Source organism: Mus caroli, chromosome 7 (assembly GCF_900094665.2).
Source record: "Mus caroli chromosome 7, CAROLI_EIJ_v1.1, whole genome shotgun sequence".
NCBI classification, from domain to species: domain Eukaryota; kingdom Metazoa; phylum Chordata; class Mammalia; order Rodentia; family Muridae; genus Mus; species Mus caroli.
In genome coordinates, this window is record NC_034576.1 from 48,000,559 (window position 1) to 48,012,600 (window position 12,042).

Genomic DNA, 12,042 nt, shown 5'->3' on the forward strand with positions numbered 1-12,042 from the left:
GTGCCTCCTGAGTGCTGAGGTCACAGGTGTGTGCCTCCTGAGTGCTGAGGTCACAGGTGTGTGTCTCCTGAGTGCTGAGGTCACAGGTGTGTGTCACCATGCCCTGCATAGCCACACCTATTGCTTGTATTATAAGAGTGTGAATGTGTTGTCATGCCAAGCTAACATTGTACCACTTTCAAGCTCTCTTTCATAGTGCCTGTCTTTGTTCATCAAGCAGGCACCAAGTGCCTGCTGTGTAGCAAGTAGCTAAGGCAGGATAGGCGTCAGTGAGCCTGCAAAGTCTACATTTTTAATGAGACAGGGATAAGGTATAGGAAATCAAACAGGCATTCCAGGCCCTGAGGAGTGTGATGAACATGGGTTTCAGTTGAGGAGCTAGCGTTCAGGGGAATTGGAGCTCTGTGTCTCCCGGGAGAGCCCAGGCTTGGTGCTCTGAGCACGCAGGACACACTCAGACAGGGCACCAGGCTTGATGTGAGGAAGGGTGGGTTGGAAAGAACCTGTCTTGGCCTGGGCTCTGGCTGTTAGGTGTGGGTTCTTGGACTTTGAAAGGAAAGGGCAGGCCAGTGGTCTTAGGTGATATTGGTGGAATAGGGTGGGGGTTTCAGGTTATGCTTTGAAGGGACATGCTGAGAGTGAAGGAAAAAGCCATAGTCCCAGATAATGTTTGGGGTGATAGGTCAGTGGTCTCAGGGGATGCAGAAGTCAGGTCGGGGTTGCCAGGGAGACCCACAAGCCAGAGGCAGTAACCTGTGTGAGTTGGGAAGTGAGTCTGCAGGCTGTTTTTATTCAACTCTGATCATGCATGCACAGGAAATGCAGCCAAGAGGACAGCAGCAGTGAGAGGGAGAGGGGCTGGTGGAATTAGGGCTGAGAGGGAGGCATAGCGCCAACACATGGCACCATGGTGCTGTGCAGGAGGGGGTCTTGGCGGTACGGTCATGTGAAAATCTGTTCTTCACTTTTGCAGCCTGTGTTCCATGTCATGGGCTTCTCTGTCACTGGGAGAGTCTTGAACGGACCTGATGGAGAAGGCGTCCCAGAGGCTGTGGTCACCCTGAACAACCAGATTAAAGGTGGGCAGGCACGGTGGTCCTGAGTCTGCTCAAAGGGCTTGTTTTGCATCATGGAAGGATGTAGACACAAGGGACAAGCTCAGTGACCTTACAGTCCGCTGCGTCCTCATGTATCTGTCGGTGCAAACTTTTGCAGCTCAGCTTTTGTTCACGTGCTTTGGTTTCACAGTCAAAACGAAGGCTGACGGCTCCTTCCGCCTGGAGAACATAACGACAGGGACATACACCATCCATGCTCAGAAGGAGCACCTCTACTTCGAGATGGTCACCATCAAAATTGCACCCAACACCCCACAGCTGGCTGACCTCATCGCTACAGGGTAAGTGTGCTGTCCAGGTAGGGTTTCTGTTGCTGTGACGGAACCCCGTGACCAGAAGCAAGTTGGGGAGGAAAGGGTTTATTTGGCTAACACATCCATCATATCACAGTCCATCACTGAGTGAAGGCAGGTCAGCGATGTGAAGGCAGGAGCTGAAGCAGAGGCCATGGAAGGCTGCTGACTAGCTTGCTCGACCTCCTTTCTTACACAACCCAGGACTTTGATGGTGGCTCTGCCCTCAGTGAGCTGGGCTCTCCCGCATCAGACAGTCAAGAGAGTGAACCACAGGTTTGCCTACAGGCCATTCTTGTGGTGGTATTTTCTCATTTGAGGTTCCCTCTTCTGAAATGACCCCAGCATATGTCAAGTTGACATAAAACTCACTAGCCCATGGGTCCCTCCCCGCTCCTCTTGGCAGTAGTGGAGAAGAAAATGAGCTTTGGTCTGAAAATTTCTGTCTAGGATTCACATTGAGACAGCTGTCGAGTCACGATGGCTTCTTTTTGGAAAGATGAGTGGTGACCCTTGATAGCTGCAGGCACTTACGTGTTGGACACAAAATTGTTTTCTCTTGCTTTCAAGTTAAAATGGGTTTGTTAAAGTAGAAAGAGAAGGGGACAGGAGATGGTAAGTGCGCTGTCTGCCTGGCCTGGTGACTTGAACTTGATACCTGGGGGGTTACAGGCTGGAAGACGAGAACAGACTCAGACAGGTTGTCCCAGACTTCCATATATGTACAAACACAATAAAGAAATGTCTGTCTGTCTATCTGTCTTATCTGTCCATCTATGTTAGCAACAGATCTTTGAAGTTATCCCTCCCTGAGAGTACTTTCCTTGTGTGACCCTGGGGGCTTTGTGGGGTGCGCTGACAGTGGTGGATGTGGGGTGTGCTAGGAGGCATTTCTGGTCATTGGCAGAGTTCATCACTTAGTCACTGATATGCACAGCAAGGACAGGATGGACAGACATTTAGAGGCTCACAGCCAATGAGAGGTGTTGTTCCAGACAGGTGATGAGGGTTCAAGTTTGGTGTCACATAACCACTAGGTGGCACACAATCTCCCAGATTGGATCTGTGTACATCCAGATGATTGGCACACAGGTGGCCTGGACTGGTTAGCTAAGTGGGCAAGGGCACAGGGGCTGAGACAGTGAAAGACAAGGTGGTTACCATACCAACACCAGAGCTAGAGAGTGGAGCCCAGTAGACTCAGTCTACCTCGTCACCAGGGATCCACTGTGACCAGTCAGCTGTAAAAGACCAGGAAGTAAGTCACCCTTAGAAGATAATTCTTGGGTTCAATCCTTTTCCTCTCTGCTCTCAACTTGTGTGCTGGAAAAATCCATGCTAGGTAAGCAAGCAGCTAAACCATTGAGCTACCTGTGGACTCCCATGAGCAGATGCTTCGGCTGAGGCGCTGTGCCAAGGGCTACAGATATAACAAGCAGTCAAACCAAACAGTAAGGGCAGAGCTGCCAGCCCCGGGAGGGTGGCCGAAGGAGATGCCCGAAGTCTTGAACTGTGCCAGGAAGAGATTAGGAATTCTGAGAAGACCTTAGGTAGATTGGGGTGGGGCTGGTAGCTCCGAGGCCTTTGGAGGACCAGGGGAGGAAGGTGCAGGGCTTCCCAGGCAGGAAGGCAGCAGTTCAGAGGGGAGAGGACAGCTAGAATGAGCTGAGCCGGAGTAGCCAGAGGCCGCTGGTGAGGTCACGGGACCACCTACCTGTGGTGCAAGGACAGTCTTGCCCACTGAGACCATTGGGTCAGCAAGGGAGTGATGGAGATATGGCGTTTAAATTCTTCTTTTTTTTCTTTCTGGCTACTGGGTGGGTGAGTAGGAATTGGTGGGGAGCCAGGGTGTTGGCAGAGGTGCAGATAGGGGCCCATGGCAGTCGTCTGGAAGAGATGAGAGCTGGAGGTGTCTTAGCCAGGGGCTGGCAGGAGAGGAGAGGAGAAGCAGATGGACTTGATAGATGATTGGATGCAGAGAGTCAGTGAGCACATACTGACAGGCTGGGGTGTGTGTGTGTGTGTGTGTGTGTGCGCGTATCTGATAAGTTTCTTATTTAAAGTATTTAAATAAGTATAGTATTTGAACTAAAGTTAAGAAAACAAGACATTTGAACATCTTTGGAAGAGCTTGTTACTTTTTTGGAGGAACCCAGAGACCAAGCAAGCACATTTGCATTTATTTTTGGATGGTGTTGGGACACAAACCTAGACCTCTGTGCACAGGCAGACGTACTGCCTCTGAGCTCCATGTGCGCCTCCTTAATGCATTGGTGTTCCTTGCCTTTTTTATTTATTTTTAAATTATTTATAAAAACACATTTTAAAAATACTTAACATTTATTTATATGCGTGTGTCTTGCTTGCATGTATGTCTATACACCATGTTTGTGCCATGCCCTCAGAGGCCAGAAGGGGATGTCTGTCCCCTGGAACTGGGGTTGCAAACAGTTGTGAGTTGCCCTGTGGGTGGCAGGAATTGAACCCAGGTCCTCTGCAAGAGCAGGTAGTGCTCTTAACTGCTGAGCCATCTCCCCAGCCCCTATTTAATTTTTTAAAATTTTATTACATTTACTCATTTATGTATGAGTCAGTCTCTCTCTCTCTCTCCTTGCTCCTCCCCCACCCTGTGTGTGTGTGTGTGTGTGTGTGTGTGTGTGTTTGTGTATGCACACATATATGCACATATGTAAATGGTACCTGCGGAGGGCAGGAAAGGGTACCAGGTCTTAGAAAAGGGTACCAGGTCTCCTGGAGTTGGACTTGAATGAAAATGAAGACCTGATCGAGGGCTTTGTTGTAGATGTGAGAAGAGAACAGCCAGAGGCATCTGGAAGAGTCCAGGCTGAACATGGTCAGCAGAATAGATCAGGCCATGGAGGGGATGAGAGAGAGAAGAGAGAATAGAGAGAGGCCAGAAGAACCAAGAGAGCCTGTGGGCTCTCATTGAACCAAATGGCTGGGTTATAGAGGAAAGAGAAATGGGGATTTGGAGGAGCCAAAAAGGGTAGGGGGAGGGTGGGAAGTGCCGAGAGGAGACAGGACTTTGGACTTGCTGGGAGAGCCTGGCTGAGAGCCTGGCAGCCAGCATCTGCCTTGATATGTTAGTTGGCACCTCAGTCATTTGTCCTGAGTTTCTTTGGGGTGTCTGTGTTCTACACGGTAGCATGTGCTCTTATCCCCTGAGCATCTTTCCAGCTCTGCAACCATTTCTTTATCTCTTCCCTGATTATCCAGTTGGGACAGACATGCTTCTACAGTAGTTAGTCTGGCCCGTGACTGTCACAGGAGAAAGTTCTTCAGTATTGCTGTGTCCGAAGCGGCAGGGCCTGCTCTGTGTTTCTCAGAGGGACTACTCACCCTGAATCTGGAATCCAAGTCACTCCCGTCCGCAGGGTCCTTCCACCTCTGTGAGAGGCATTTGTGGCTCCCAACTCCTGAGGAGTTAGTTCAGTTCAGGGCACCTAACCATAAACAAGGAAGACGCTTTGGTATTCTTATGGTCGGTTAATGGCATTGTTTTGCAGACAGCTGGCCACTCTCCTTTTGAGAGGTGGCCCAGGTTGCTGTAGTGATTGGGTTATCTGAAGCATTTTTTCCTGCAGATGGTCTCTGCAGCAGTGGGGATAGGGGCTCACGCTACCCAGTTCATCCATAGCTCTGCCCTGGGCCCAGTGCAGACTTTGGCAGGTGGCCCCTGAAAGTGAATGTCACAGAGTCTACAGTGGGTACAGAGGGCACTTGTCTCGGGTGCTGGGAGCCTGCCCTGCTGCGTGTGAGTCTTGCTGGAATGACCAGGCTTCTCCCTGCAGGTTCAGCATCTGTGGTCAGATATCCATCGTCCGCTCCCCCGACACCATCAAGCAGATGAGTAAATACAGAGTGGTCCTGTCCTCCCAAGACAAGGACAAGGCTTTGCTCACTGTGGACAGCGATGCCCATGGATCATTTTGCTTTAAAGCAAAACCAGGGGTCTACAAAGTCCAGGTACATGATGGGTTTGGTTTATAGTGTCGGAAGGCTGGGAAGACTGGGAAGGCTGGGAAGTGGCTCAGGCAATAGAATGACTGCTGACAGGCTCTCTCATCCCCAGAGTCCATATGAAAAGCCAGATGTGCTGGCAGGAGCTCGTCATTCCAGGGCTGGGCAGGCAGAGACAGGCTGGTCCCTGGGTTCACTGGTCGGCCAGACTTGCTTGCTGGAGTAAACTCCAGGCCAGTGAGAGATTCCATCTAATTTTGAACAAGCTAGATAGCTTCTGAGCAAACAACACCCAAGGTGGTCTCTGGTCTCCACACACTCACATGCCCACCGGGCCCCCAAACTGAAAGAGCAAGGGTTTTCCAGAGTGTTAGGAGCTATAGCGGGGCACAAGGAGCCTTTCATTTCCTTCCTCCTGATGTCCAGCCGATCTCACAGCCCATGGATGCTGTGAACAGAGAGGCCTGCCCTTTCTCACTGACCGTGGGTGCAAGGTTGGGAGTGCGCTCTTGTACCTCCCTGGGCTCTGGCTGCTCTAGGATGTCCATGAGGCCAAGAACAGAGCAAAGCCAGCTTTTGAAGCTTCTGAGAGCTTGAAGGCCAGGGAGGAGCTTCCCCACCCTGACTCCAGGACGGCTAACAGGCCCAGGGAGCCGCCCAATCAGGCAGAGAAGCAGGGCAGCTCCTGGCCTGGAGTTTCCTCACAAGGGAGTTGGCCTGAGCGCAGCTGGGCTGAGCGACAACACAGCCAGAAGTTTGCCCTGTTCACCTTCTGGTGCAGTGGCCCTGTCCTCTTGGGAAAGACCATGTATCTGTAGCTGAGGGCTGGCCAATCAAATCAGCCCCGCTCCCAGCTCTAGGGAGGGAGACCTAGGAGTGTCCCCTAAGCTTGGGTCCTCTAGAGTGAGCCCTTCCTTCTGTAGGAACAAGTGGAGATGGGCCATCACGGCACAGTGACATCCTGCAGAGATTCCGTCAGATGTTGGAGTCGGGCAATTCCTTCCTGCTAGTAAACTAGGGGACGTCTGTCCTGGCACTCAGAGAAAAGGGAGCCAGGTGTGATGGCGCATAGCTGCAGGCCCAGCCCCGGAGAGGCTGAAACAGGACTGTGAAGTTCAGGCTAGCCTGGGCCACGTAGTCTCTGTCTTAAAGCAACGCACAAGAAAATAAGTACAGGCCGGAGAGATGGCTCAGCAGTTAAGAGCACTGACTGTTCTTCCAGAGGTCTTGAGTTCAATTCCTAGCAACCTCATGGTGGCTCACAACCATATGTAATGGGGTCCGATGCCCTCTTCTGGTGTGTCTGAAGACAGCTACAGTGTACTCACATACATAAAATAAATAAAATTGTAAAAAAGGAAAAGAAAAAGGAAAGTACATGGAAAAGAGTGAGCTAATTCTGCAGGTATCTTGGGAGGCATCAGACACAGCCTCTCTCTGAGACTTGGTTTCACACAGCCCAGGCTGACTCGGGCCTTGGGTGTTCCTTGTGCCTCAGCCTCCTGAGTGTGGATTGCAGGCTGGTGCTGCTGTGCCCGGCTAGGACTGTGTTACTATAAAAATATTACTTCTTAGGTTTGCTGTGATTACAACCTTCACCCTTCACTGTCTGCTTAGGTTGAGGCTCAGGTGAAGCTTCTAGTACCTCGTAGGCCGGGGGGAGAGCTGTTCCCTGCAGCCTCTAGTGTAGCAGTTCTCAACCTGCGGGCTGTGACCTCTTTGGGGTTGAGTGACCCTCTCACCGGGGCCACCGAAGACCATTGGGAAATGCAGATACTTGCATTATGATTCAAAACAGCAGCAGAATTAAAGTTGTGAGGTAGCAAGGAGAGTAAGTTATGGTTGGGGCCGCCACACCATGAGGAACTGTATCAAAGGGTCACAGCATTAGGAAGGCTGAGACGCCCTGCTCCAGCGTCTCCTGTGCTCACAGGTGGTGGTACCCGAGGCTGAGACCAGAGCCGGGCTGATGCTGAAGCCGCAGACATTCCCCCTCACTGTGACCAACAGGCCTGTGATGGATGTGGCCTTCGTGCAGTTTCTGGCAGCGGTTTCCGGGAAAGTCTCCTGTCTGGGTAAGGTATCGACTGCAAGTGAGAGCCTATAGTTCAGAGCGGGCAGTGGGAGGAGCTGGGCCCAGGACGTTCTGAAGGGGGTGGAGAGAAAGGTGGTCTGTCCCACCCTGTCTCTGTAGGTCTGCAGGGGCTGAGCAGAGGTGTAGAGGAGGGCCTGACTCCCTGGCCAGGGCGTCACTGTCTGGTGCTGACCACAGCCTTGGGGTGCTGGGAACTGGGTCACTCACTGTACCGAGCTGAGGAAGCGGGGCCTCCAGGGCTTGACGCTCGGGCTAAGCACTCAGAAGCTTGTAGGGTTTATGATGGCAGTCAAGTGAGGTCCTCCAGTCTCTCCTCTACAGATACCTGCGGTGACCTGTTGGTGACCCTGCAGTCCCTGAGCCGCCAGGGTGAGAAGCGCAGCCTCCAGCTCTCTGGCAAAGTCAACTCCATGACTTTCACCTTTGACAAAGTTCTGCCTGGGAGATACAAAAGTAAGATGGGGCCTGATACTCTCGGGAGCTCGCTCTCCCAAGCCTGCTCCCCTGTGGGCTTACTGTAGGCCTCTCCTAGGGAACTCTGTCCCAGGACCTCTGTCTCCTCTGTACCTGCCAAGTTAGCTCCTTTGTCACAGAGGTTCTGCCCTGCATGTGCTCTGGGACGGTGCCTGGCATAAACTGTTTTATTTCTAAATGCCAGAAGGAGCACGGTAGTTCTGTTCTCATGTCTGCCACTTAGGCCTAGCTAGAGTGACCTTGCCCAGTCATTCTTTCTCCTCCCCTGACCGATACCTCACCCATGAAACGGAACAGTGGCCTTTCTCAAGGAGAGACTAAGGCAGAGCACAGGGCCTGGTCTGCAGGGCAGTGCCCCACGCTGGTGCCCTTCCTGCCCTCGGTAAGCCAGCTCTTGCCTCCGTTTTGAAGAGCAGCTTGCAGCTGGTGGCAGGGTCTAGACTTCTACCTAGTGAGGTAGACTCTTCTCCTGGGGGCTTGTGTTTCTCTGTCTCAGAAAGAGCTGGCTGCCTGTTTCTATAGTTTCACAGAGTCCTGACGTGCCCATGAGCTTGTATGACTGTTGCTGCTCACAGTTCCCTGGCAGAGTCCAGAAGCCCAGACCCACAAAGCTGACTAGAATCCGGGTGCCGGGCGGGCTGAGGAGGGAGAGTCTTTTGAGTCAAGGAGTTTGAGATTTGCTAAAACAACAACAAAAGTCAGACAGTTTACACAAAGTGTAGCGGCCCATGAATATCTTGTAACCTGGCATCTTCAGCCTAGATGGATGTCCTTATTTATGGTGACAGTGGCCACTGATGTCAGTTTTTCTTTGGCAGCGACCTGTCCTGAACATTGCTCCCCGCTTAGGTATTTTTATGTAAAGTGTATTTTCTTTTTAGACAGGGTCTCACTCTACAGCCCAGGCTGGCTTTGAACTCTTAATCCTTGTACCTCAGCCTTCAGAGTACTAGGATTAAAGTGCACAATTCTTTGTTTAGCACATGTGTACTCCTCTGCCGCTAGCTAGCAGGTCCCCAGTTGCTCAGTGCTGCAGGCCCCTAGTTGCCCGGTACCGTGAGGCCCCAGCCCCATGTGTTGGCTTTGCAGTCAGCATCGTGCACGAGGACTGGTGCTGGAGGAACAAGAGTCTGGAAGTGGAAGTGCTAGAGGACGACGTGTCTGCGGTGGAGTTCCGGCAGACCGGCTACATGCTGCGCTGCGCACTCTCACACGCCATCACTCTGGTATGTGCTGCTTCTGAGGGACCTCCGAGAGAGTGCCCAGCGGGGCGGGCAAGATGGCTCAGCCTCAGAGAGTGTCCAGCGGGGCGGGCCGGACGGCTCAGCTCAGGAAGGGATCTGTACAGCTTCCAGGACCCACACAGTGGAAGGAAAGAACCAAATCCTGCAAGTTACCCTCTGACCTACACACACACACACACACATACACAGAGAGTGTAATGACAGTTAAGCCAAGGTCCCTTTTCTACCCTGGGTTCCCACCTGCCAGGGAAGGCATCCTCAGCCTGCAGTGTTACAGGTCCTCCTCAGCCCGTGGGCAGCTGGGCAGCTCAGTGCGGTGCGGTGCGGCTGCGTGGTGTTGTCTCTTCCTGCAGCGTTGGGATCGCAGTGCCTGCTCCTCAGGCTATGGGAGGCCAGCAAGCTGTGCTGTGTGTAGTGTTTCCGTGGTGTGCGCAGTTCACTAGTGTGAACAGTTACACTGTTCACTAGTGCAGCTGAGTTCTCTAGGTTGCTTCCTGTGGGCAGAACGCACTCACTCGCTTCTTCTCGTGTTTTCCTTTTATGTTCGTTTTGCAGTTCTGTGGACCAAACCCAGGGTTTCAGACATGCTGGGCCAACAGTTACTGCTGAGTTGTATGCCTGGTCCTTAAACCATTTTTAAAGTTATTCTTATTTTGTTGTTGTTGTTTTTTGGTTTTTGTTTTGTTTTGTTTGTTTGTTTTTGAGATCAGCTTTCTCTATTATGTAGCCCTGATTGTCCTGGAACTCACCATGTAGACCAGGCTGGCCTCAAAACTTAGCAGATCCAAATGCCTAGCCCTCCCTAGTGCTGGGATTAAAGAGGGCGGTACCGCAGCTGGCCTAGATTATTGTTTTTTTCTTTTGTGTATGTGGGTGTCTTTCCCCATGAGTCACCATGTTGCCTTACAGGAATTTCATCAGGACGGAAATGGCCCTGAAAATGTGGGGATTTACAATCTCTCCAGGGGAGTCAACCGCTTCTGCCTGTCCAAGCCTGGTGAGCCTGGGAGGTGGGAGTGTGGCGCCGGCCTGGGCCTGAAGGTCGGAGACCCCGGGTCCTTTCACCCTCAGAGATGTTAGTGACATTGCTGCCAGCAGTCTATCTTTGCAGTGATGTGATGTGCTGCCTTGCCTCCCATCCTCCACGGCCGCTCTAGCTCTATCAAGATAGAGTTTACAGGGCGTGAAGCTCACCTGCTTCAGGGCTCAGTGGTGGAGCACTAACTCAGTGTGCTCTCAGAGCCTCAGCTTACCCCAGTACCACAAAAAAAACCAGCGTACATCCCCTTAAGATGTGTGATACATGCTTGCCAGCAAGCTGACCAGGTTGTTCAGTCATGGCCACAGACCCAGCCCTGGCTGCAGCCTAGTTACGTTTTGTGCCTCGGCCTGATCTCAGCCTTTGGCTTCTTACACGTAGCATAGTTTTGGAGTTGAACTACATTGTAGTATAACAGTGCTTTGTTCTTTTTCATTGCTGAGTTATATTCCACTGTGTGTACATAGCACATTCTCTGTGTGTAGCAATTTTGCACATTACCTGCGTCTGAGCAGGTGCAGCCTCAGGGAGTCACTGACAATGTCAATGCTCCTGAGGGGTGTGAAGGAGGGGCCCGTGGCACAGGAGAGCAGCCTGCCCGGTGTTCGCAGTCCCATTACCCCAGGTCTGTGATAAGCTTAAGCTTTCAGTCTGAGGCGTGCTGCTGCCTCCCGAGCGGGCACGCGCGCTGGCAGAGCCTTCTAGGCTCAGACAGTTACACTTGGTTTTCTCTCTGTAGGTGTGTACAAAGTGACTCCCCGCTCCTGCCACCGGTTTGAGCAAGCCTTTTACACCTATGACACGTAAGCTTGGGGACAGCGTGCTTTGGGTGGGCGTGTGCTTTCTTCTGTCTCTTCATTTGTTTCCCAGCACAGGGGTATATTTCTATTGGGTGTCATTTGTTTGTTTTCTTTTGAAAGAGGTAAGATTAGGCATTTGAGTGAAATTCTAGGTATAGGTTTTCTGATATCCTAAGATGTTAGTGAGGAAATGGAGGCAGGCTCTCCTTCCTAAGGATTCTGTAACTCATGGGCCGGCAAGAGGGCTCACTGAGTAAAGGTGTTTGCTGAGCCAGCCTGGAGACCGGAGTTCGAAACCGGGAAACTGTGTCAAGGTGAAAGGAGAAAATGGACTCACAGGCTGACCTCTGACCCCATGTGTGTTCCATTCAATGGGCTCCACCCTCCCGGTGAAAATCACAACAATAACGATAATAGAGTTCTGGAAATTCAGATGGGAAGGCCATGCTGTTAAAAAATGGTCTTTGAACTAATTCTGTTCTTAAAATATCACATCCTTATTCTCAGTAGATCACACACACACTTCTAAAAATATAAACATGGTGGCCTGAGCCAGAGCTCCTTCCCATCAGTGAGGGCCCGGAGGTTTGGCATCGTTGGTGGATGTGTTCTTTAGGTTTCTATTGTGGTGGTAAACACCATGACCAGACCAACTTCGGAAGGAAACGGTGGCTTAGATGGCTTGTATGTTCTAATCCCAGTCCATCATGAAGGGAAGGAAGTCAGGGCAGGTACTGAAGGAGGAACCTGGAGGAGCCGGGGCTGAGGCCGTGGAGGAGTGCTGTTGACTGGCTTGCTTCCTTTGGCTTGCTCAGCCTGCTCCCTTACTCACTCCAGACCACCTGCCCGGGTGTGGCTCTGCCCTCAGTGAGCTGGGCCCTCCCAGGTCAACCATCAATCAAGAAAATGAACCACAGGCTTGCCCACAGCCGGCCCAGTGGGAGCACTTCCTCAACCATTCCCGCTTGTGTCAAGTGACAAAGAACTAGTTAGGACAT

At 51.8% G+C, this 12,042-nt stretch overlaps 1 protein-coding gene across 2 annotated transcripts in view; it reads left to right on the plus strand.

Annotated features, from left to right (window-relative positions):
- The window catches only part of LOC110297359 (nodal modulator 1), a 51,446-nt gene that overhangs the window by 18,251 nt on the left and 21,153 nt on the right, over positions 1 to 12,042 (plus strand). For both annotated transcript variants that reach the window (XM_021166113.1, XM_021166114.1), the window contains exons 10-17: positions 974 to 1,079; positions 1,249 to 1,399; positions 5,224 to 5,398; positions 7,326 to 7,467; positions 7,809 to 7,940; positions 9,051 to 9,187; positions 10,115 to 10,202; positions 10,984 to 11,047. In XM_021166113.1, coding sequence (XP_021021772.1) covers positions 974 to 1,079; positions 1,249 to 1,399; positions 5,224 to 5,398; positions 7,326 to 7,467; positions 7,809 to 7,940; positions 9,051 to 9,187; positions 10,115 to 10,202; positions 10,984 to 11,047 — 995 coding nt within the window. The remainder of the gene's footprint in view (positions 1 to 973; positions 1,080 to 1,248; positions 1,400 to 5,223; positions 5,399 to 7,325; positions 7,468 to 7,808; positions 7,941 to 9,050; positions 9,188 to 10,114; positions 10,203 to 10,983; positions 11,048 to 12,042) is intronic.